The sequence below is a fragment of the Scardinius erythrophthalmus genome (genome assembly GCF_964197995.2).
Source record: "Scardinius erythrophthalmus genome assembly, chromosome: 4".
NCBI lineage: Eukaryota > Metazoa > Chordata > Actinopteri > Cypriniformes > Leuciscidae > Scardinius > Scardinius erythrophthalmus.
Window position 1 is genome coordinate 34,591,044 of NC_138224.1, and position 26,592 is coordinate 34,617,635.

Genomic DNA, 26,592 nt, shown 5'->3' on the forward strand with positions numbered 1-26,592 from the left:
CAAAATTGTAAAAGGGACTTTGTATGCAAACAGAGGATCAGAAATCAAATTCATAATTGTGCACAAGTTTTATGAACTAAATCACAAACATAAATAACACTAAACAAACATAAATACATTCATACATCCATACATGCATGCATAGGAAAAGGGGTGAGTGATGTGGAACCGGAAACAGGAAATAGAACTATGGAGCACGATATATTTTAGTATAAAAAAGAACCATCAGCTTATTTCAGAGCACCTCATCAGATGTATACCTTGCATGGTCAATTCTTGAAGTGGTTGAAGATTGAATTCGTCGCTGGGTCCTTGAGTGTCAAATGTCACTTTATGAGTTGCAATCATTTCTTCTCCGTTGGATGAAGGAGATTGTAGTGTTGCTGCTCTCATGGCTGGAATGCAGATTGTGGCCTGCACGCTCTGGGCCGGCAGGACACGAAGAGCACATGGTGAGAGTTGCGAGGGACTTCGTCCGTGTTGAATGACGTCACTGAACTTCTGAAGTTGTCCTTGATGCTGGAGTGAGCACATGTCCTGGATGCTTCGGAGCCTCCTGCCCTGGGCCTGTTGAGGCCATGCTGGAACACACGGCATCCTTAAGGCAAGAGATTCACTTGAAGCTGCAGTTTAGGTCCGAGGACAAGAGCTAAGAGAGCCGGATCTTGTGGTCAGTGACTTTTAAAGCGTGAGGATGGCACACCCATTTGGAGCTGTAAGAGCCAATAAGAAGTGTCTTCCTTTGGAGGGAAAATGTCTTTTTATGACCTTTGTTCAAGCATGCTCATTTGCAATGTGTACTTTAATTGGGTGTTTAAGAAAAGAATCTTCAAGATCCTTATAATTCTAATGCGTCACAAAGTTAGCAAAATGTAATGTAAATGAACAAATTGGGAATGCAGATTGGAGTTTATAGAGTCCAAATACGCCACACATCTGATTTTGGTAAACCATAGTATGCAACAAAGTCTGAAAATCATGAGGTGGGAGAATTAGATACATGTCTACACATTTCTCAAGAGGTTATACATAGAATACATAGGTTTATCTCTCCTTCTCAGCGAGAATTAAGTGAGAGTCCCGTTTTGGTTGTATAATCAAATATATATCAAAGTATATACATAATAGTACCCAAGCCAGTAAATCATTCACAAAATGTTCTGGAATGTATGTTAATTTCATGTTGGTGAGTTCATTGTTAAATGAATGCAGGAGAGTTCGTTTTGCAGATTGTTTCTGTCTTTCCATGGTCTCTCTCTTGCATTTGGCCTGCATTCTTTAACACCCATAAAACCTTATCTGATTGTTGTCCGGGTAACGGAGACCGTCTTGTTGGAGGATGGGACGCAGATCCCAGAGAAGTTTGAAAGTTTTTATGGTACATGTACCAAATAAGTGTGTCTGATCTGGTCTCAGTTGTTACAGTGAGAATTTCCCGTTAAATTTTCTGGTTGTCATGTCTGTAAATGTGTAGGTGGATCCAACAGTAATTGCAGTAATTGTGTTGTTCCATAGATTTATTTTTACAGTGCCAGTCTGATCACTGCCATATGCCTTACTGAGATCCATTTCTGTTCCTCTGACATTTATGGTTTCTGCTGCACTCATATACACAATTTTGATGTTCAGGGTCTTCACCTAAGAGAAATGAAAATATTTAAAGTTACTGTGAATAAAGAACATTATATGGCTTTGTCACTTGTATGCATGTTTAAGACAAGACACTATAGGCAAACATACTTCATGTATCTGACAAAGGACATTTTGGGCTTTTCATAAACACACTTAGACTAGTGAAAGAAGACGTTAACATTAAAAAAAAATAGATATGTTTCTTAATGGGAATCAGATTTTATTAAATGCATATATTTTTGTTTGTTTGAAACATAACTTCTATTACCTTGTATTGAAATTTTACAATTATACAATTGTTTATATATATTTTTATTAGATTTGTTCTGATTAAATCTATATTTGTTTAGATCAAACATATAATTTAAATTGACTATATATTTTGTGCCAGGTTTTATAAAATTGTTTTTATAGACAAGATATTGTTTAGGGTAAATTATTTATTTTTCATTGGCAGAAGTTATAATATAGCTTATAGAGGTGAACCATTATCCTAAAAATGTTTAATTGGATGAATGAAAAATTTCTCAGTGAAAAATGTTGTGTCTTTTATATAATTATCTAATTGTACCTGTAGACTTCAATTATAATACATGCATTTTAAGATCCTAATGAAGAGTCAGAAGTTTCCACTTCAGTAGCACTTTCAACAAATTTTAGTTTTATTCTATATTCTGAAGGTTTGTAAGTTTTTTTTCATGTACAATTTGTCTATTGTGTTTCTAATTGATTTATAATATGTATAAACATACACATTTAAATGTAATAATTAATTAAACAGTTAAATGATAAAATGGCAGCAAAAAATAAATAGTGCACTGGACAGTGAGAAGTAGTTTACATCGTAGTAAAGTAAAGCAGAGTTGATTCAATGACAGACTATGAAATAACACTTTGAACAATATAGACAAAGATACTGATTATTTTTTTATTTATTGTCATATACATCATCATCAGAAATTTAGCCAAAACTAAATATGTAGGCTTATGCCATCTTACAATTTAAATTCTTAAATTTAGTCAATAAGATTAGATTTTCAATTTAATGCAGCGCTGCAGAGGTGACAGAGCCAGCATCTGAAGTTGTTTTTAAAATGCATTTATATAATTTAATGTTGCTTAGGGATGTTAGTAAATCAATTTAGCATAGCAACTGCAAATGCATAATGTAACGAGATTAATTTTATGTTTTAAAAATAACGTTTTGAATATTATAACGTTCTCTTAACAGCTAAAATAAGTTAATAGGCTACTCTGTAGTTTTTCGGTCATACAGATAAGAGTAGAGTAGCCTACATCGTTCAAAACTGTAAACTTTTATTCATATTAGGCTAATGACAAAAGTTTGTCTGTCGTCTCTGTCTCCGGGAACTGCGCGTCACAAAAATGAACCGAAAGCCACTTGCCTCAGCTCAGTCACGATACGAAATTAATCGGCTATGTCTAAAGCCTGATTATGTAATCCATATGAAACCAAGAGGTACTGAGGATCTACTGAAACATGTTTAGCTATCATGTGAGCGCTTCCCAATGAGGAAAGGACAAGGAAAGGGTGAAAATCTCGCTCTAATTAAATGTAGGCTAAATCGCCCTGAATTCAATTGTAAAAACAGATCAAATAAATGTATTTGTCAATGTTGCGATATTGTTTCATTTAAGTTCATAATTATTCTATAAATGTTATTTAGTTTAACAGCAGCACGAAGCACTGTGGTTCGAGATTTATTTGAATAAATAAATCAAATGGAGTTGACCTCCGCCCCAACCTCCGACTTTCACGGCAGTCCATCCAGTCCTTGATTGCTGCAGTGAAGCCTGAATGCGACCATGGGTGGGAAAAGGACGTTGAGGTGCTGGTTTTCCTTTACTGGCTGGCCCATGCAGCATCATACCGGGTAGTGTCACTCGCCTTTGACATCCCAAAGTCTACTGTGCACGACATTGTGCACAGAATGAGCAAGGCAGTCATCTGCATTTTGAAGCAGCTCATCGCTTTCCCCATCGCAGATGACCTGGAGGCAGTGGGAGCAGGTTTTGCCCAGCTGGCAGGGTCTCCAGCTTTCAGTGTAGGAGCTGGTGCAATAGATGGCTGTCACATCCGCATCAAACCACCAGCAAGTGACGTGCAGTGCTACTTCATCCGGGAGCTGTTTAATTTTGTACAGCTGCAGGCCATCACTGACCACCAGGGGAAGTTCCTCAACATTTTTGTTGGGTATCCTGGGTCAGTGCATGATGCCAGGGTGCTGAAGAACAGCCCTGTGTACACTGGGCGCCTGTTGCCACCTGCAGGAAAATGCATCCTTGGAGATGGTGGGTATCCTTGCCTGAATGCGCCCATCTGCCTCATGACGCCATACAGAGAGCCTGTACAGAATGCAACAGGAAGCATTCTCGTGCACGGAACATCGTCGAGAGGGCCTTCGGGATGCTGAAAACACGCTGCCGTTCCATTTTTTTCAAGCCACTGGAAGTCAGCCCTGCTTTTGTGCCAGATGTCATTGCATGCTGCACGGTGCTCCACAACCTCTGTCTTCTCAATGGGGACATAGTTGATCCAGAAGTTGTGGAGGATGACGATGGCCCACCTGAACCCCGCAACACAGAAGCCAGCGCAGGAGAGCACGTGCGGGACAATCTAGCTGCAGCGGTGTCTGCACCAGGCAACTGTGTGCCTGCTCTTCATGAGCACGATTACCGGTAGGACACTTAACACAGGTTAAAATCAGTTCTTGTTCTTAGAGTGACAGTGTGCCAGGTTGTCTGTTAGTTATGTTAGTTATTTATGTAAATAGTTAGGTGTGTGTGTGTGTGTGTGTCACAGCCCACAGGGTGCTGTGATGCGTACAGTTCAGTAATAGTAGTAGTTAGAGAGGTGCATGGCTATCTGTGTGCAGGCCTCTGTCGGGCCTCCTCGCGGCTGCACATGGTAACTGGGGATATTGCAGACCCAGGCTAATCGAAAGGGGATCCCGGAGCTACAGTGGTCCCTAGAGGCGACACCCACCAACCACTGGCACACTGCCTTAGGCTGTGTGAATTTGTATAGCAAATCTTTAAAATTCTAACTACATATCACATACCTGAGCTTAATTACAAATTATTTACTTCTAGAGGAAATCCAAATCCAAAATTACCCAAGGCAGGAAGTCCTCATCTTGTACACATGCTTTGAAAGAAACATATATTGAATTATTTTAAAGTGATGCCCTACAAATGAGATTGCTAGTGTCAAAGTCCCTTTAGATCTTTTAGAAATCTGTGAAAATTACCTTACTGAAGCTGCTGAAGTTCATTTTCTTTCCTCATCATGACACTATAATAAAAATGTTTTAATACTTTTCCTTTTGGTGGTGCTTTAAGCTCTATTATATTACTTTATGCCAAAGTTACGTGATTTTGTTTTAGCTTTGTATTCTGTATCCATTTAAAAGTTATATGCACAAATTTAAAACAAATACATTTTAACAGTGTCTGGAGTGTGTGGGTATTTCTCTACAGTGCTGCACTTGCTTCAAAAACCATCTGGAATCTGCTACAAAACACACACACAAAACACTTAAAAAATATTAATTACTCAATGCCACATATTAAGCACTTTACAACTGACAATCTAGCTACTGTAAATCCCTGGGAATTAAGTGTTTTGTAATAAAACTTGCAAAAACAGCATGACACAGTGAACTTACTAACAAATAAATGAAAAGAGAGAAATAAATGAAAAGAGAGTACCATTTGATTCCTTTATTATTTTTTTGCAATTATTTCTAACAGCTGAAGAAATCTTTGGATGGAGAGGTAACAGCAACATCCGGGCCAGATGAGGCAATAAGGGTGGGTGGTGTGATGGAGGTTCTGCCCCCTATTGCCTCATCCATGGCAGAATACCATTTCCAGGATGCTGCTGTAACCCCCCCCCCCATCCTCAGTGCTCACCCCAGGCTGTGGACATTTAAAGGGGTCATATAATGGTACATGCACTTTTACAAGTTGATTGTACTGAAATGTGTGTTGGCAGTGCCTGTACACAACCATCATAAAATGATAAAAATCCATCCAGTGGTTTTTTTTTAATCTCCTTATATGTTTGACCCTCTCTGAAATCAAGCCGTTCGACCGTGTGACGTCACACGGTCGGACGCCCCTCCCACGATTGTGATTGACAGCTGCAGCGTTTCAACACAGACCCGCCCTCGCTCATGAGCGAGCTGTCAATCATAGTCCGCGCGTCATTGTTGATACCCTCACTGGAGCGCTGTCTATGAGCAGAATGGCGTCTGTGATTGTTCTTCGGTGTAATAAGGAACACAGCAGTCATTTGGATGTTCCTAAATCCGAGCCGTTGAAGATGGCTGTGGCTGAGTTTTGTTTTTGAAGGGATATGCCCAAAGGATTGACGCGATCGTCTTCGCTTTCCTGTTTGCTGAATCATTTCACACCAGACAGCGTTACAAACGAGAAAAAACGGATCGGTACCAACGTGTTCCTGCTGAACCTCCAGAAGTGAGTGTGATGTTTTATTAACCTTTATATTAATATTTATATTAATCTTTGCAAATTTGCAAACCTTGCTGCACGCTTCATGATGAATGCATCTAAGGTTTACACTCCGGGTACATTACGGCATGTTTTCTATGTACGACGTTCTCAATATAATTCATAATCCCACGTTTATAATGAACAACGCGTGGTTATTGTGTTAGAAACGGTGTCCGCACAGAACAGAGGGGCGGGGTGAGCAAAGCTCATTATCATTTAAAGACACATGCACTGAAACGGCGTGCTGAAAACAGAGCTGTTTTTGACCAGGTAAAATGAGTGTTTTCTTACAATACTAATGAGAATTTTTAATTAAAGTATATTACAAACTTTTAGTTTAGACCCTAAAGAATCATATTAGCTTGTACAAAAATGGCATTATATGACCCCTTTAAGATCCTACAAATATTTGAAAACAGAATATCAAGACAGGAACATGAGTGTGTTCACAAATAAGGAGCGCACAAGTGTTAAATAGGGCTCTGTTTGAGGGGACAGCCATTTACAGTGGTGTCCGAAACCATAGTGGACGTTATTGAGTGGACTCATTCAATCCCACAATGCACCGCAGAAACGAGTGTACAACCGATGTACGCTCAACATCTTGAGAATACCCATAATGCACTGTGAGAGTCGCGCGCTGAATGAATTCCCCATATAAATACCCCGGTATAAATTCATTTATAATTTGTTATTAAATTGTTTTCTTAAAGTTTAGTTAAAGCTAGTTTCCATGGCAGAGTTCAAGATAAATCTTTTCATTACTACTGGATCTGCCAGTTTGCTGTTTCAAACGATTATTATTAAACAGCACAAACTATGCAAAATCAACAGCCCTTCCGGCGAACTCAGTGTCAGAATTCACTCACTCGTTTTCTTTCACTCCTTCAAGTGGACTTTATTAGTGGAGTAACGTAGGGAATAGTGAATGCGGGTATAGGGGGGCAATTTCAAACACAGCAAAGCTTTAATGAAGTCATCTTCTGTTCTTGCATCAATCTTCTCCTGCGACTGGTAGTTGAATACAACCCTGTGACTTACATAATGTCCTTCAATGGTGCACTGCTCACAGCTGCTGCAGGCATTGTGGGACTTGATGCATTTTAAGAATGCTCTCGCTGGGGCATCACAAATGAAAGCATTCACTTTTACATTTAATATTCCATTTTGGAACTCAACCCCATGTTGTTGGAGTGCCTTCAGTTCTGTTAAAAATCTAGACGTGTAATCAGTAATGCTGTTTGGCTTTGCAGTTCCACAAAATAGTGCGACGATAAACGGCTCAAACTTTTTCACACTACAAAGAATGGGCCAAATTTGTACATTGGATGATTTAAACAATGGTACACCATCTACACTGAAATTTAGCAGTATCTCATTTTCTGTTGTAAAGAAATCGGGATACTGTGAGCACATTTTCAAAAGTCCTGTCTCCACACCGAAGTAGAGGAATTGGAATAGATCCCTGACTGGTTTTCCTTCATCTGTCCCTTAGCTCATCATCGGTGTCACCAAACTGCTCCGTCTCCAGAATGTTTGTACACATGACTCTGAGTTTATGTGCAGGTGCTCAAATTTTCTCGTCAAGTTTGTTTTTATAAATCATTTCTTTGGAAGTGTCGAAAGTGGCGTACGCCTTTTAGAGGGTCTGTTTTGTGCGACGCAACGATTATAAATGAGGCCCCAGGCCTTTAAAAACTAATAAAAAAAAAACGTGTAATGTCATGGTGTAACGAATGGATGATCGGGCCCCAGCAAACTTCCATGGCCCATTTCTTTGAGGACTGTTCCAGTAAAAGAAAGGGTGATGACCAACTCAAAAATAGCGAAAAAAAAGCAAGTCAAGCTTCAGTCGTAAATATGATGCCTCATGTATTAGGTATGGATTTACGCCAACAGGCAATTCCATGGCGCCAAATCCATCTATACAATCTGTGATTTCTGTGGATATTATCAGTATGATTTTAGTGTTTGAGCAACTCTTCCTTGCAGAATCTACAAATGAAGCCTCATCTGTCACAAGGATAGATAGCCTGTCTGCTGAGGCCATCAGGGATCTAAATATGTGCATCGCTCTCATTGCAGGATGTTTCTCTTGAATGTCCTCCTCAATCCTGGTGAGGAACGTTGCCACAGACCTTTTGTCATGTTCCAAGCTGTCACTCACTAATTAAATGATGGTCCTTGAGAGAGAAATCCCTGACTTGATCATATGTAGAAGTTGTGGCAGTCATATTATTCATTTTATTTTCTCTTGAAGAAGGGATGGTGATGTAACGAATTTGTTTTTTTTATATAACTATATTTTTCTTGAGGGCTGCTACTCTCAAAAAAATACTTCATCAGTAGAATGTATATTAGTCATGTGGCAAATTTCCACATAAAATTATTACATTAATAAAGCTGTATGTAATCATGTCTGTTGGATGTAATCAAACTATTTCAATCTGAATTATCACAATTACATTGACCTAATGTAATTTTTCTTAAAATCAAACTGAACTGTATTACATTGACCTAATATAATTTTCTTGAAAATTAAACTCAGCTATATTACATTGACCAGATGTCATTTTCCTTGAAAGTCAAACTTACTATATTAAATTTAACTAATGTAATTTTTCCAGAGTAAATGTAACTCATGTATTACACAGACCAATGTGTTTTTTCTAGTAGGTCTAACAGAATGTCACAATCTAATGCATTTTTTCTTGAGTAAAATATACAATATTTTGCTGATCTTAGAATTGCTTGCATGCATGTCTTTCATATTGTTGCATACATTACCATGCCTTCAAAAATATGCCATTACAGTAAGCACACCAAAAAAGCACACAAATCAAGTAGCCTTTTATTCATTTCATGAATTTAAGAACTGCACAATAGCTAAAAACAATTGTACACGACACTATTAAACAGTAGTGCTAGCAGAGCTCTGTTAGCCATGTTATTGCAAAATAAAAACTGGTCTGCAGAATAAACACTGATCAATCTACTCTGTAGATACAGATAATCAGTTCACATTTACAATTTTTCTTAATGCAAAAATGCAGAAAATGCAAACAAAACACATGTAAAAAAAAAAAAAAAAACTGATCTACTCAAACATTTTCAGCTTTAGGATTCTGTCTGACAGCCTTTGACTATCCAGATTTAGAAACAGTTTTTGAAAGACCTCAAAAGTATGCTGCAGGTTGGATGGGTACCTCAAATCCAAAGGATAAAATATGCCCATAAGCAAGGTTACTCACTGTCCATGACCGCGATTATTATTTGCAAAAGTAAATTTTTTGAAAAAGTTAATTTTAACAGACGGAACCAGATTGGCTGACCCGTACACGCTCAGTCAATGGATGGATGACCTGACAATCTTTTTTTTCTTCTGAAATAGACCAAAATGTTTGTAATTTTATGAATCAGTAAGATAAAACAGAGAACCGAATAAGGCAATATTTGTGAATATGAGGGGCTGTTAAGCCAAAATCCATTCTTCACACACATTCTCCTTTCACATACATACCATTTCTACTCTCACACACATACATTCTCCTTTCACATACATACATTGTCTTTTCGTAATTGAAGTTAATGTTACGGTTGTTGTGTTGTAACTAGTTGTAACCACATAACAGTTAAAGGTGTTGTAATGATAACTTACCTGTGTGAAAATGCCGTGAACACACGAACATGTGTCGTGAAATGTTGCTGAAGGTGATGTTTGTCCGTCTTACAGCTGCTACCCATGCCATGTGACGCCTCTTTGTTAACTCTGCGACTTGAGTTCCATTGCTTTGTTTCCAAGCGGGAAAGCTGAAAAATCGATCGTGAGAACGATTGTGACAATTTATAATGCAGCATGCGTTCACCATTCTGTCATGTTTCTAAATTGAATTACTTCTAAAATATACCACCACTTACAGTCTACCGCAAATACTACTACACTGCCACAACTACGTTTCTCCCGTAACTTCCGTGTCCAAAAAACCCACAATACCTTGCGTTACTGTGATCAGCTGACGTCACGATCCCAATCTCTATATACATAATATTAGGTGTGTGCTGTCACTTTAAGACCGACTTCACGGACCGAAAAAACTGACAAACATCCGTTTCTTTCTCAACTGTTCACAAGACATTAACAAGAGGATACTTGTCAAGATGGCCATTTAGACATAATTTTGTGTTTATGTGTCTATTCAAGGGCAAGGAAACGCGAAAGAGGAATGCACTGTCTGTAATCTCTCTGCGTGCGCACGGCTGTGGTCACAGATAACGCACGAGGCCCGATTTTCGGCTCTTCTTCCGTGTTTAAAATGGTTTGAATGTGTAAATTGGCAAGACGAAACACGTCCAAATTATAAACTTTCACTCTATGATGACTGGTAAATGTAGCAGTTAATCAGTGAATCACATGCGTGTCGAACCTGGTCCCTACGGATCACGGATCAACTGCGATCCATTTCACCCAATGGTCAGCTTTCTCATTTTGGGCGCTTTCTTTCCCGCTGATTCGGATTCGAAAGATGGCGGAAGGCCCTCTGTTACGTCCACTACGGTCGAATGGTACGCACCTCAAATCACGCTGGCGACTCACTACTCCCGAGTAAAATATTCTTTCAAAATGAACGATCCATCACTAGAGTAAATTGTATATTTTTACATTTAGATATATTATTATTTGTTATATATTACTGAATGTATGCTTTTAAAAAAGATGCCGCAGAATGTGACGTCATATCACGACTGTTGAAAGTGCGGAGAACTGTCAGTAATGCGATCTCTTCCTTACTGTATCACCAGAAAATTAGGTTCTTATAGTTTGAACAGTACACACAACAAAACACCTCAGAATTACAGACAATTGTAACATCTCACAAAACTTAAAGCTAATGGTAATTAATGATTTCACTGTCAACAGAAACGTTTTTTTTTTTTCACCATAAAATACAGCTTCACCGAACAAAGTGCACATAAGAGGGGGAAAAAATATTATTTTAACTGTGACTGGGTAAGAAATTACATCGTTATTGTTAGAAATGTCTTACCCAACTTTAGCAGTAGGCTATCCGTTGAAAGTTCTCGAATGGCGGCAGAAAAGTTCCACAGCTCTCAGTGACATGCGCAGTAGGCGGGGTCAGGCCACAAACTTAAATTTCAGTCATTAATCCAAGTAAATTCACTCTCATTACATGTACAACCTAGGCAATTTACATTTCTTCAAAAAAAAAAAAAAATACATCTGCTTATAAATGTATATTATTTTAATTGATCTAAAAAGAGTGATTTATGGTCATCCAATGAATGCCCATGAGCACTTTTTTGAGTGTAGGTCTTCAGAAAATGCCTTTTCCAGTCTTTGTCTTGCAAGGTCCCTGACACTTTCTGCCTCTTATTTTAGTTGTGCTTCTTTCTTTCGTCTTTTTCCTTTTTTTCCTTTTCCTACCCCTTTCTTTGAAATTTTCATTATTCGCTAGTTGATTTTACGAACGTTCCATGATTGTCAGACGTCACTGGTGGGCGATGGCATTTCCGGTCTAAATTTACGCGCTTCATCGACGACGCCGGTAACTGTCAGGTAAAACGAGGACCAGATAAACATGGCTTTTTACACCAGATCCCTTCAACATCTGCCAAGGATAACGATAAACGACTTACACCGAATAATTCAAGCGTCATCATCGGCTCCCAAGAGCAAGAGGGAAAAGGGTTTCAAGATATACGTCTCTTCATTCATTGACAGTTATGAAGGTAAGTTACGCTACTGTATGTCTTTAGCTAGCTGTAGCCCTAACGTTAGCGATGATGCTAGGTGACGTTAGGCTAGAAAGTAACCTTTACAAAATACTTATTAAACGGTTCATTTTAGTGGTTGGTCACATGTGGTTTATTATATGTTCATTTTACTATCTGACATTGAATAAATATATACGAATTGTTTGTGTTGTTCAGATACATGTATTGACAGTATTTGGTTATCCCGGTATCAAGTAAAGATCTACAGACAGGGAGAGTCAGCATCCGTGCTACCTGTCATAGATCTTTGAGGAAGCATGAGAAACCTCACACCATCAGAGTAGGATGAAAGACAGTTCAGTTGTTCGTCTGATCCAACCAGTTCTGTTCCAGTTATGGTCTGGGGCTTCAATTTGGCAATGATAGGTTGGCAAAACTGGCAAACAAATGTATAATTACCTAAACAAGTTGAACATCTTAGACAACTATCTAGTTAACCAAACGTTTGAAGTAGGTAACACTATGATGACACTTGCCTGCCCTATTAGTGTTCTAGTAGACCTACCAACCCCAGAAGCTGGTTGTTGAGACAGTTGTTTTGCTGTTTATATTGTGTTCTGTTTAACTTACTTTCTTACTAACCCTAAAATAATCTAAGGCAGAGCCTTATGCAATTGTAGCGGGGCGCCGCTCAAGGGGAGCAACTCACGGACTACTTCTACATATGCACGACTACGCCACCCTGTTTAACAGGGAAATATTAATACTCATACATTTAATCACCCACCAAAAGGACACACAGGCTCGTTGTTATCGAGGGAGGGCCAGAGACGTGGATACAAAAGTACAAAAGTTTTATTGTAGTCAGCAACAATTCTAAGACAACATTAAAGACTGGGTCATCATGCAACACTCAACACTCAAGTCATCAAGGAGGAAGCCGAGGCTTAACAATGGCAGGTACACTACTTTAGTGAGCTCAAGGCTCCTATAATCACTCACCACCCTGTACACAGGTGTCACACACACACTCAATACGGTCATGCGCACAGCACTCGGTGACAAAACCTCCACCACAGCACGTGAGGGCCTACTAGCGGCCTGCCTTGAAGCCTCGGCTCCTGTAATGAGAGCAGAATTTACTGCACCTGCCTCAAGATGCAAAGACACTAACTACAAAAGAAAACACAAATAATAGACACTTAAGTCAAACCAAAAAAAACAATACTCACAATACTTTCAAAAACGAAACAAACCAAAACATTCATAAATGGAAACATAAAAACAAATACATTTAAACAACAAATCACACAATTTAAAAGACTATAGTTGGAGAAACAACCACGAGGGGGGAGCGCTGGAGAGCAGGCGTCACACAAGACGCATAAATCGAGCGCACGTGTTGATGAGAAATGTTATTGCCGGGAATCCGGACGTACACACAACAGGAATCCGAGCGTATAAAGCAGCAGCGTCAAACAGTGTTGCCCCGCAGATGTCAATGGCCAGTCTATTCCTCCTAAAATATAAACATACAACATATACTTGCAACCTAAAAAGGGAGCGCCACACAATAGTGGAGGTTTTACGTACCTTCATTTCATAACAGTCGCCCGTCCATGTCACGCACACACAAAACACCATGAGGAGCGCATCAACGCATCACCAGACGCGGGACCACGCAAGAGGAACGCCAGAGGAGCGTAGCAGCTGCCAACAGCCGCGATATATCCTCAAAGCTAAAATGGAACAATTGTTTACATGACATCACGCATCTCTGTTCAACTAGTCAGCCAAACACATACCTCCAAACGAGAACGGATGAGGAACCAGGAGGGGCGGTCCCCGGGCAATGACGCACCACGCAGACGACACCCACAGGTAAACAGTGACTCGAAACCCTTTTTATATGGTCCCGCATCGTTATGATTGAACTCACGCCCAAACGCATTAGGTTAATTAGACGCAGCACGTCCCACTACACAATCATAACGTTGCATTACTGTATCAGACTGCTCATTACTCACAGTTAAACATCACAGCTGTACCACCTGTTTTGAGCTGCACAGAGAGTGAACAACGTTGGCACATACCAAGAACTATGGTAAACTTTAAGCAGCATAATTCCATGCTTATGCAAGATTTGCCTATAGTCCCATTCTGTGACCTTTATTATTGATAGGGTGTGATGCCGGGCCGTGTGAGTGACATGGTGGTGCTGTTTGCAAAGCCCAAACAGAGGACGGTAGCGAATGGTGTCAGGTATGTCCAGTATGTCTTGTTCATTTATAATTAATCAACTAATATGATTATGGTTGTCTAAATATACAGTACAGGCCTAACGTTTGGAAACATTACATTTTTTAATGTTTTTGAAAAAAGTTTCTTCTGCTCATCAAGCCTGCATTTATTTGATCAAAAATACAAAAAAAAAATATTGATATATTATTACAATTTTAAATAATTGGTTTTCCATTTATTATACTTTAAATTATCATTTATTCCTGTGATGCAAAGCTGAATTTTCAGCATCATTACTCCAGACATCCAGTCTATCACATGATCCTTTAGAAATCATTCTAATATTCTGATTTATTATGAGTGTTGGAAACAGTTCTGCTGCCTAATATATTTGATGAATAAAAGGTTAAAAATAACTGTATTTATTCAAAATAAAAAAAATATTTTCCAATAATATAAATCTTCTTTACTATCACTTTTGATCAATTTAACACATCCTTGCTGAATAAAAGTATTGATTTATTTCACAGAAAGAAAGAAAAAAAATTACTGACCCCAAATTACTGACCAGTAGTGTATATTGTTGTTACAAAAGATTTCTATTTTTAAAACATTTGCTTCTTTTTTTTAATTACTTTTTTACTTTTTATTCATCAAAGTATCCTAAAAAAGTATCACAGGTTATGAAAAAATATTAAGCAGCAGAACTGTTTCCAACACTCATAATAAATCAGAAGAATGATTGAATGATTTCTTAAGGATCATGTGATAGACTGGATGTCTGGAGTAATGATCTTGAAAATTCAGCTTTGCATCACAGTAATAAATGATAATTTATAGTATAATAAATTGAAAACCAATTATTTTAAATTGTACGGTCTAATATATCACAATATAATTTTTTTTTCTGTATTTTTGATCAAATAAATACAGGCTTGATGAGCAGAAGAAACTTCTTTCAAAAACATTAAAAATAGTAATGTTTCCAAACTTTTGGCCTGTACTGTAAATGTGCGTAGTGGTCCAATTTGAATTATGATATGCAACTCTACATAGGAGCACTCTCTACAAAGAGATGCGGGGGGATCTTCCTGATCCTGATGTCATGAGGGTGGCGGAAGCTTATGAAGGCTTTCCATCGGACATAGCACCTCTCATTACCACCATGTCCATAAGTGCGAATGTCCCGTTGGTTGAGTCAGCTCTGGGAAAAGTTCAGGAGGGCAGCCCGATTTCGTACCAGCAGCCAGTGCCAGTAAGCCGCATTATTCTTCCTCACACTGGTGCTCCTCCACCCCCACCTCTGCCTTTAGATGTCTACAAACTGGAGCCCACTACATGCCAGTTTGTGTGCAGTCTCCACCAGCAGCTGCATCTGCAATCTCTGCAGACTTCCTTGGATACAGCAAGGAAAATAGAAGAATCAACAATTGAGCAGAGTATGTCCACAGAGTGGCACCAAGTCAGAAGGATGAGAGTAACATCATCTCACTTCAGGGAGGTATGTCATGTTCGCAGTCAGTCTTCAGCGGAACAGCTTGCTGAAAGAATGATTAGGGGAGTGGCACAAACGGCATTTATGAAAAGAGGTCTGGCATTGGAGCCACTTGCCATTCAAGAATATTGCAAAGCAAAGAACACTAACTACTGGCCATGTGGCTCCGTTGTACACCCCGATGACCCCTGGTTAGGGTCTTCCCCTGATGGGGTTGTTTTCGACCCAACAGAGAACCCACCCTTTGGCCTGGTGGAAGTGAAATGCCCCAATGTAAAAAGTTATGTTGACTGTAAATACCTAAAGCTTCACAATGGCACCATGAAAATACCTAAAGCTTCACAATGGCACCATGAATCTAAAAAAGCAACACGGTTATTACTGGCAGGTGCAAGGACATCTCCTGCTAACAGGTATGGACTGGTGTGATTTCGTTGTTTGTGCAGAGGAGGATATGATCAGTCAAAGGATCTACAGGGACACAGAGGTTGCTGCCGTCATCAGGGAGAAGGGAGATTATTTCTATTTCTACTTTTATTTATCATCATGCATGAAAATTTAAAATCAACCCACCTCCCAAAACATGTGTTTGTGTGAAATCAGTGTTAATGTAAATAGTTCTCTTTTAAAAAATGCACACACATGTACGTAAACAACAAACCTATACAAAGTGCCTTTTATTATTATGAATTCAGTGTTAGTAGTTAGATTACATTAGATTAGATTCAACTTCATTGTCATTTAGCAGAGTACAGGTACAGAGCCAATGAAATGCAGCTGACATCCAACCAGAAGTGCAAAGAAGCATTAAAGTACTGTTGAGTACTAGTTATGTGGACTAGTTATCAACAAACTCATAACGCATACAAAATGTCAAACGTTGCACAACGTTTATTTACATAGTTTACATAGTTCATCATTACAAATATATACAAGGAGCCATGTTATTGTTGAGTGTAGTATGACAGCTTGTGTCTTTGTTAGGGCTGGGCGGTATATCGAGTTTGTACGATATATCGATATATTTTTTTGAAACGATATGGAATGAGGCAATACCGTTTATATCGATACAGTAGTTTGATACGAGCACATCTGAAAAACAGCGGAAGACGCAGTGTGAGCTGCCACAGTGAAAGTACATAGTACAATTTGTCCTAAACATGACACAAGCTTATATTACGGGCTTCAAAATAACTGGTAAGATATAGTTAACAAGTTTAAAGCAGCTTGCCCTGTCAGATGCTTACTGACAGATACTGTTGCTGACTGACAAAATACTTGCGCTGTTTAATGCGTTTGAGATGTGTTGCTTTCCTCAGTGCTTAACTTACATTTCACAGGTATATTCTCCATCTGTAAATGTTAGAAAGTCAAACAAATGTCCATTTCACTGTCAGGAGAGGACGAGCTTCTGCAATTGAATCTCCGCTAATATTCAAGCTTCAGTGAATGAGCGACGCCGCGCGCATGCGGGCCAAACAGATGGAGCACAATAGAATAGTAGCGCAATAATTCTGACTAAAATATAGGCTACATATTGCTAAAATATTTGTTGTTGGAAACAATAAATATGCCATATGGGGAATTTTAAACCTACAAGTATATTTTTATGAAAGTGACCATTATAACGGGGTAATCAAACGTAGGCTAATAGTTTTAAGTTCTTTTGTTTTTATTTTCATTTTTAGTTTAGCCTTTAGTCAATTTAAAAACAAAAGCATTATTTTTGTTAGAATGTAATGTGATTTTAACAACCTTTTTGCACATAATATATTGCATAGCCTACATTACATTCACTATATTTGTTTCCATATCCTCCAATATCAACATTGTTTGTAGGATATCATTGGGCAGGATGAAAATGGCATGTTTTTTAAATAAATACAGATTTTCTTTATCCAAATGGAAAAATGTAGAAAGTACCGAGATATCGTATATCGCCATTTAACCCAAAAATACCGAGATATGATTTTTTGGCCATATCGCCCAGCCCTAGTCTTTGTATAATAAATGTCTGAATTAACTCATGTATGCGTGTTCCTCCTGGTAGTGTAAAAGACAATAAATGACAAATGTAAACATTGTCAATATTTCAGACAATTTTCTGAAAGGTATATCACAAGATACAAAAAAACAAACAGCATAGTAAATGACAAAATATATAAGCAGTATATGGAAGCTCATAGAGAAAAATACAATCACATGCCAGTCTAGATTTTCACTGTTGAGTTGCCCATGCCTTGACAAGGGGTCCATTTTGGTAGTTTACCAAGAAGCAAGCCACACTGAACAGTTGATCAATACTCCCACACACAGATAAGGGAATAAGTTTGTCAAACAGTTTATTCTCTTTAACTCTCCGGATACACCTTTCAACAAGTACCCGCAAACGGGCGATGGACTGTGTTTGTTCAACATCCTGTTTACTCATCTGAGTTTTCTTTGACAGAAAAGCAGGCCGGTAAACTTTGCTTCAAAACGATTTGGTAACACTTTACAATAAGGTTCATTAGTTAACATTAGTTAACTCCATTAGTTAACATGAACTAAGAATTAACAATACTTCTTTAGCATTTATTAATCTTAGTTAATATTAATTTATACTAATTTACTAATACTAATACTAATTTAGTAATACGTTACTAAAATCAAAGGTTGTATTTGTTAACATTAGTTAATGCACTGTGAACTAATGCACTGTGAACTAATGCACTGTGAACTAATGCACTGTGAACTATTAACATTAGTTAATGCACTGTTTCTTTGTGAGAAAATTTGTGTGCAGGTTTGAAATAAACATCATAAACATAAACATAAACTAACATGAACAAACAATGAACAGCTGGATTTGTATTAACTAACATTAACAAAGATTAATGTATAGACTACTGTAACAAATGTATTGCTCACTGTGTTAGTTAATGGTAGTTAATACATTAACTAATGTTAACTAATGAACCTTATTGTAAAGTGTTACCAACGATTTTTCATAGACATGGTCATGGACCTACCTTGTGTAAAACCGAATGTCCTCATCAGACCCTGCAAGACGCTCTACACCAAATCTCGATTGCAGTTGCAGAGTTTCAATCTGTTGTTGCAGCTCCTGGACTTTTTGCTTCAACTTTTCGTTCTCTTCCACTAACTCAGATGGAGTCACCGATGTCGTCGGAGTTACAGAGGAGTCATGCTCCAGTGGTAACGTTACTTCCATCTCGCTATCAGAGCCAGCAGTCTCTGACAGGGGGTCCGGCGGGGGAGAGGGGCGTTTAGGGCAGCGCTCCCAAACACTGCACCTTGGCACTGGTAAACAAAAATTGTTCCACTCAAAAAGACATGGCACAGCTCCTTGAACAAGTTTTCGACGTCCTGTGGTTGTTGTGATGACATCTTCTAGCTTAAAATGTCGACTGCAGACCCAGGTGTTATCGGTAGGAGTGAAGTTATCGCGTCTTATCTTGACTAGCCACTGAGCTCGTACCTCAGGCTGATGCGGAAAACGATGAAAACTTACTTCAGAATTATACCTCGATGAAACGGCACATCGAGGAACACTACAATGTAATTTAGAGTTGCCAATTTGATGCTGATATGTAAGACGTTTCTTATTTACTGTTAACATTTTACATACGGTACTCACTGATAGCTTGCCACTCACTCTTCAACAACATCTACATCGGAAATACCGCCAGTAGTAACCTAAACCGGAAGTCCCCCCGCCCACCACACAGATTTCGAACGTTCGCGCGTCATCCTGTGCACAGAGCGAATTCCTCTTCTTCTCTCTGAATTATCTTTCAGTATTAGTTTTTACCATTGCGCTGTAGGATGAGATGTATATAGTATTATTACATTTAATAATGGTTGTTGTTGATTAATTACTATTACTCACATTGATATTTTGTAATAAAAAAGTTAAAACTCTCTAAGATGATTATTTCATTAGCCACAGTGTGTTCAAGATAACATATATATGTCAATATGTGTCAAATCTCTGTCAAATCACATTTCTTCCCCTGCGGCGTGTTTTTGCCAGGTTGAATCCAGCTTCATCCACAAAGATTAAAGTATGTGGAGTTCGGCTGGCTTCCCTCTTCATCACCCACTAAATTACAGAGAGTTTTACAGTCATTTACATTATCATAATCCTGTTTGGTTTCTGAACAGACTCTTACCTGGACAAACTGATACCAGAGTTCATCACACGTTCACTGTTTCTCTCAAAGGGTTCAGTGCACGACTGTCTGCCAGCTCTCTGTCCTGAATTTCCCAGTTTTATTGCATTTTTTATTGCAATTACCATGTCAACAATGGCCATTTCCAGCACATCTGAAAAGATTCAGGGCGCTTTAATTGTGTTGTCTGCTTCTCTGTAAGGTTTATTCTTTGAGTGCCTGTTTGAGACTGACATCTAGTGGACGTTTTATTATCTTTTGCACACGACACTCAAACACTAAACCAGGAAACGGGAATCACATGAGTTCAGGGAAAGAGAGAGTGAAGTGTAGTTGAGCTGTTGTGTGTTTGTGTCTCTGTATTCATGCTGTAAAATGGCAGAAGCCAGATTTTCTGAGGATGAGTTTATGTGTCCAGTTTGTCTGGATCTCCTGAAGGATCCAGTGACAATCCACTGTGGACACAGTTACTGTAAGATCTGTATTACATGCCACTGGGATCAGGAGGATGAGAAGAGAGTCTACAGCTGTCCTCAGTGCAGAAAGACCTTCAGGCCAAGACCTGCTTTAGCTAAAAACACCATTCTGGCTGAAATGGTGGAGAAACTGAAGAAGACTAAACTTCCTGCTAACTGTTACGCTGGAACTGGAGATGTGCAGTGTGACGTCTGTACTGGAAGAAAACACAAAGCCGTCAAGTCCTGTCTGGTGTGTCTGAACACTTACTGTCAGAATCACCTTGAACAACATGAGAGTTTCTTTAAAGGAAAGAGTCACAATCTGACTGATGCCACTGGACGACTGCAGGAGATGATCTGCCAGAAACACGACAAGATCCTCGAGGTTTTCTGCCGCACTGATCAGAAGTGTATATGTGTGCTGTGTGTGATGGATGAACATAAAAACCACGACATTGTATCAGCAGCAGCAAAGAGGACAGAGAAACAGGTATGAACTTACAACTACTGATTAAATAATGTAGACATACATGTGTAGTTTTAATTTAATTAATGAAATATATGATGAAAAACCTTTGTTTCCATGACTAAGTGTATGTTTAAACGACACCATTTTCAACTGAAAAAATGTATCCGTTTTGGTTGTTCATTTACACAACAATGGCGTTTTTGGTGGCTGAAGACACAAGCTTTTGAAAATGGGTTTCAAAGTACAAGGTTTAGAAAATGATGCCTTTACCATCTCCATGTAAACAAAACCATGAATTTGTCGCTAACTACTGGCCTGGCATAGCCTGGCTAACGTCAGACCAAGTCTCATTTGAGACTTGGTCTGGGAACCACGTGTTCATTTTCTCGTATTTGAGGCGTGGTTTACGAATGCCCAGAGCCGTTTATTGGGCGCTATGAATGTCTATCAAATGCGCCTGTATGTAGCTCATAGCCAATCGCTTCAATTATACCAGATGACGTATGTAGAGTGACAGAAATTCAACGAGGAAAAAGACAATGGGTCAAAGATTTATTTGTACACGATGGCGTTTAGCGAATATTACCGTTTGTGCAAGATAAACATGAGGGTAGAAGATAACGTCGAGTCTGATGCCATGCTGGATCCATAGATATAAACACAAACTGCTTCGGTGTCATCATCGTCATGCTGCTCCCTCCCCGTTCTGTGATTGGTTCCCTTTTTCAAGGGAAAATTTGGTCCATGGTGTCCAGACTGCCTAGCAGCGTGAATAAAATCGCGCTGCGAGCAAGGCAGTATGGGGAAACCCAGGCTAGGCCTGGCAGCATAATACAGACTTTTTTTACTCATTTTCACAGAGCCCTTGCCCTAAGACAAGACAATGATGAGACCAACATCATTAAATGATAAATATAATTATATCAACATGCAATATTCTTAAAAAAAAAGAAATAGACTAAAATGTAGTTAAAAAATATTAATGTTCACGCATATCTGCTGTTCGTGAGTGAAACGCGGACTGGATTCAGTGTACAGCGGTGCATCCCTTTTTACTGACATTGATGGAAAGTTTGTAATTCAGTTGGATATGTAAATAAGTAGAGTAAGAAAGTAAAACGAGGAACATATTAGGCTACTATTGTTTACTCGTGACGGTAAAGATAGAGGGAGGGCACTTCTGCATACATGAGTCATTTGGATTAACGAAATTTTATGTCCAAGTGATAACATGAACTGTTACATGATTTATGTATACTGAGTGGCTCCCTACAATATTACAGGAAGGCGGTACAATAATCACATGACATTATCTGAGCGCAAACATCCGAAGCGCGTATCCAGAAAGCTGCCTCAGACAGAGCATGAATAGCCTAATGAATTTAAGTTTTATGTCTTTTTGTGCTTGACCGGACAAATTCACACAGAATTATGTCAAAATGGCCATGTCTGCGAGTATCCTTGTGAAATATAGTTGGTTATGTCTTAAAGGCACAATATGTTTTTTTTTTGCTTTAAAAATATAAAAAATCACTATATCTATGTTATATATTTTTTAAAGTTGTGTATTTACATTATCCTGACAGTTCCAATTAACTTCTAAATCCAGAGAAATTAATATTTTAATTAGAAGACACGGACCGTGTCTTTATTTCCGTTAGGTTGCCCGTCTATCACGTCATATCCACGTTTGCGTCTTCCAGCGGAACTCGGCGGAACCGCCAAACTCAAAGAGGAACACAGACAGTATAAGGGGAACACCCGTATAATAATGTCTGTATGATAATGGATCATGACTACTCTTTGCCTGTACGTTCTGCCAGCTCAACAAAGCGCAAACGTATGGGTGAAAAAAATGACCTTAGAAGATTTTGGGACAGTAGAAGAAGCAAGAGACGTGTAAACCTTGGAGTACCGCTCGTACTGCCATGGTAACCAGAGCTATGAGCAGAGCCCTCTGATTAATCAAAGCGACTGACGCAGACAACTGTGGAGTTCGCAATGTCTATTTGCACGCTGTTGTTGTTTCGTTCAAACATTACGGACCATGGCAAGCAGACTTTGGATAAAAAAGGAGAACTAAAACGAGAATCAATATCAGCGCGGTGTTTTCGAGATGCCGAGAGCTCCCATAGACAGTATATAAACGAGAGCTCCTCGTCCGAGACTTCGACCGCTCCTACATGTACTTTATTAAACAGGTGAGCACATTTACATAAAACTAATCAATGTTACTGTATATAGTTCAACAATGATAAAATGTTAGAATATGATCTGTATGTTTTTCTAATGTTGATCTAGCTTACTGCTAGCCTCATACAGACAAACTAACACATACGTTACTTTTCAACACATTCAAATGCAGTTTAGTGTGCTAATGTAATGTTAGACCAATGAAACAGCGCTGCGTTACCTCACAAGTTTAATTTGTCTAATAAACTGACCTGTGAGTAGTAATTATGTGTGTAGTTCGGTAGAATGAAATATCCATATTCCTTTTATATCTGTGGGACTCGCGTCACATTTGGAGCTGATAGCTGTCTCTTAGCAATCCCGAACTGCTTCATATCACAGTCATGATAAAAACGTAGATGTATTCAGTCAACCATAAACATTATTAGATCGGCTGGCTTGACGTTGACAACAAGATCCATAATTCTTAGCATGTGTTGCATCATCAAACTATGCCTTTGTTATTGTAAAGAGGTTAGTGACCCCTAGCGGCGAAAAATTCCATACTGTACGTTTAAGTGAACCTAAATAGTTGAAAAAGAAAATGTGCAGCTCTTAAAGTGACAGCAGCCCAAAAAACCTACTGAAAAAAAAAGAGAAAAATAATAGAAAAAAACGTACTCGGTTACTAATGTAACCTCGGTTCTCTCTAGAAGAGGGAACGAGTATTGCGTAAGGTTAGCTTACGCATCGGGAAAGTCTTCTTTCTTCGAGATCTGAAGCCAAAAAATTATCCTTAATTTTGTATACATTGTCAACGCAGTGCAGCAGCCGACAGACCTAGGCAGGCTGTATAAGCGTGCTCATTGGCTGCTCGGCGGCAACTGCTTAAGCCTATCGGTGAGCGCTCTGAACGCGGCAACCAATGAGGGCGCTTCGCGCCCTCCACACCCTTCTAACCGTCAGAATGGGTGTGGCCAGCGTGTATATATACAGCGCTCATAGGCTAAAATTCTGGTTTTCGCAGTCTGAAGCGCAAAAGCTCGTGGCGCGACACGGCAGGTTACGCAATACTCGTTCCCTCTTCTAGAGAGAACCGAGGTTACATTAGTAACCGAGTACGTTCTCTTACGAGAGGTCTCTCGTATTGCGTAAGGTTAGCTTACGCATCGGGAACCCTTTGTCAACGCCGTGTGCGCCGAGCATCCAGCCCATGAATCCCAGGGAACCGGGGAAAACACTCTGCTGGGAAATGTGGCCGGTCGGAGAGACGGGCCAGCGCAGTACAGGCACTTCATGCAGCATATGAAATAGAGCGGCGCGGCCGGTCTATAAACATATAACAGTACAAATAGTAGGGCCGGCAGAGCGAGCCCATACAGTACATAAGCACTCATAAGGGTAGGAGAAAAACGACATAGTCGGTCTCACATGAAGGGAAAAATTCCCGCGCGACAGAGAATAATACGGGCGGCCAGCAGCGCGGGCCAGCACCGACAACAGCGCGTAACGGGAAATAGGAAACAGAGCGGATCAGCCGGTCTGAGTCAAACACTTCACCCTGAGTATAGTACCAGAATAGCGCCAGCATATGAACGTAGTCTGCACACGAGAAATGGGCAGAGCATACATGTCACTTATGCTGACAGTATTTTTGCCTGTAGGGCAGGAACTTCCAGGTTATAAAACCTCACGAATGTTGATGGGGAGGCCCAGCCCGCCGCCATACAAATACCGTGATTAGAAATTCCGCTGGACCAGACCCACGACGAGGCCATGCCTCTAGTGGAGTGGGCTCTGAAGCCCAGAGGGCACTGCAGGTGTCTGGAGGCATAAGCTGCTGCTATCGCGTCCACTATCCACCTGGACAAGCTCTGTTTCGAGGCGGCAAGACCCTTGGTGCGTCCGCCGAAGGAAACAAAGAGCTGCTCTGAACGCCTGAAAGCGGCGGAGCGCGTGATGTAAACTCTCAGCGCCCGGACAGGGCATAGGAGGTTATCACTGTCCCCACTGTCGGATGCTGGCAGAGCCGAGAGGGACATAACTTGTGCCCTAAACGGGGTTCCAATCGCTTTGGGGATGTAACCGTGTCTCGGTCTGAGAATGACTTTCGAGTCATTCGGCCCGAACTCAAGACATGCAGGGCTAACAGATAGCGCGTGCAAATCACCCACTCGTTTGACTGAAGACAGAGCTATCAGAAAAACGGTTTTAAGCGACAGATACTTTAGATCCGCGGATTCAAGCGGTTCAAAGGGAAAAGCCTCTAGGGCCGCTAGGACCAAGGACAGATCCCACGAGGGAACCGAGGGGGGCCGCGGGGGATTCATCCGTCTAGCTCCTCTGAGGAAGCGGATAATGAGCTCATTCCTTCCCATTGCCCGGCCGCGCGTCGTCTCAGCGAACGCTGCAATAGCGGCCACATATACTTTGAGCATGGAAGGGGATCTGCCCTTTTCCAACAGCTCTTGTAAGAAGGAGAGCACCCGCGGGACCCCGCATGCGCGCGGATCCAAGTTTTTAGTAGCGCACCATTTAGAAAACACCGACCATTTAGACGCGTAGAGCCGTCTCGTGGAGGGGGCTCTCGACTGTGTGATCGTGTTCACGACCCCTTCTGACAGGTCAACGGGTATCCGTTGATCACCCATGCATGCAGCGACCAGCGCTCTGGATGGGGATGCCAGATCGATCCACCGGCTTGGGAGAGGAGATCCTTTCTCACCGGGATCGGCCATGGGGGTGAGTGCGACAGCCTCACTAGCTCTGGGTACCAAGTTTGGTTTTCCCATCACGGGGCTATAAGCAGCACTGAGTGATGCGTTTCTCTGATCCTCGAAATGACCTGTGGCAACAGGGAGATCGGAGGAAAAGCATACAGCGGGAGGCTGGGCCATGTCTGGGACAGCGCGTCCTCGCTCTTCGAATAAAACTTCAGGCATTGAGCATTGTCTTTCGACGCAAAGAGGTCGATTTCCGCTCTGCCGAATAGGCGCCAGAGAAACTGGACTGTCTGGGGGTGCAGAGACCATTCTCCCGGGGGAATGTTGTCCCTGGACAGTCTGTCTGGACCGACATTCAGGTGGCCCGGCACGTGCGCGGCTCTCAGCGAGCGGTAAGCCCACACGAGAAGGCGTTCTGTCAGCCTGCACAGATTCCTGGATCTGACACCGCCCTGTCGGTTCACATAGGATACCACGGACGTGTTGTCCGAGCGGACTAGCACATGGTGATCCCGTATGAATGGGAGGAAGCGCCTGAGCGCGTTCTCGACCGCTATCATCTCCAAACAGTTTATGTGGAGGCATTTTTCCCGGTCTGACCACAGGCCAAAAGCCGGTTTGCCCTCGAACAGAGCGCCCCAGCCTGAGGTGGAAGCGTCCGTCGAGATAACTTTGCGGTGTGAGATAGCTCCCATTGTCACTCCCCGCTGGTACCAGTCGGCCGCTAACCAGGGCTTCAGAGCTGAAACGCAGCTCTGAGTCACTCTGATGCGGATACCGCCGGAAGCCCATGCTCTGTGAGGCACTCGGGCATTCAGCCAGCGTTGTAGCGGGCGCATTCGTAAAAGACCCAGCCGAAGCACTGCTGCGGCTGAGGCCATACAACCTAGTAACCTCTGAAATGTTTTGAGAGGTACGGTGCTGCCCGGCCGAAGGGACGCGGCCAGGCGTCGAA

The 26,592-nt window shown here is 40.6% G+C and overlaps 1 protein-coding gene across 4 annotated transcripts in view; it reads left to right on the top strand.

Annotated features, from left to right (window-relative positions):
* Window positions 1–26,592, top strand: part of LOC308689651 (tripartite motif-containing protein 16-like) — a 113,931-nt gene that overhangs the window by 65,452 nt on the left and 21,887 nt on the right. For 2 of the 4 annotated variants that reach the window (XM_081363480.1, XM_081363482.1), the window contains exon 2: window positions 20,154–20,763. In XM_081363480.1, the coding sequence (XP_081219606.1) occupies window positions 20,191–20,763 (573 nt within the window). In that variant the 5' untranslated portion in view covers window positions 20,154–20,190. Of the gene's footprint in view, window positions 1–20,107; window positions 20,764–26,592 lie in introns of those variants that run through there. The other 2 variants (XM_081363479.1, XM_081363481.1) reach the window with 1 other exon arrangement.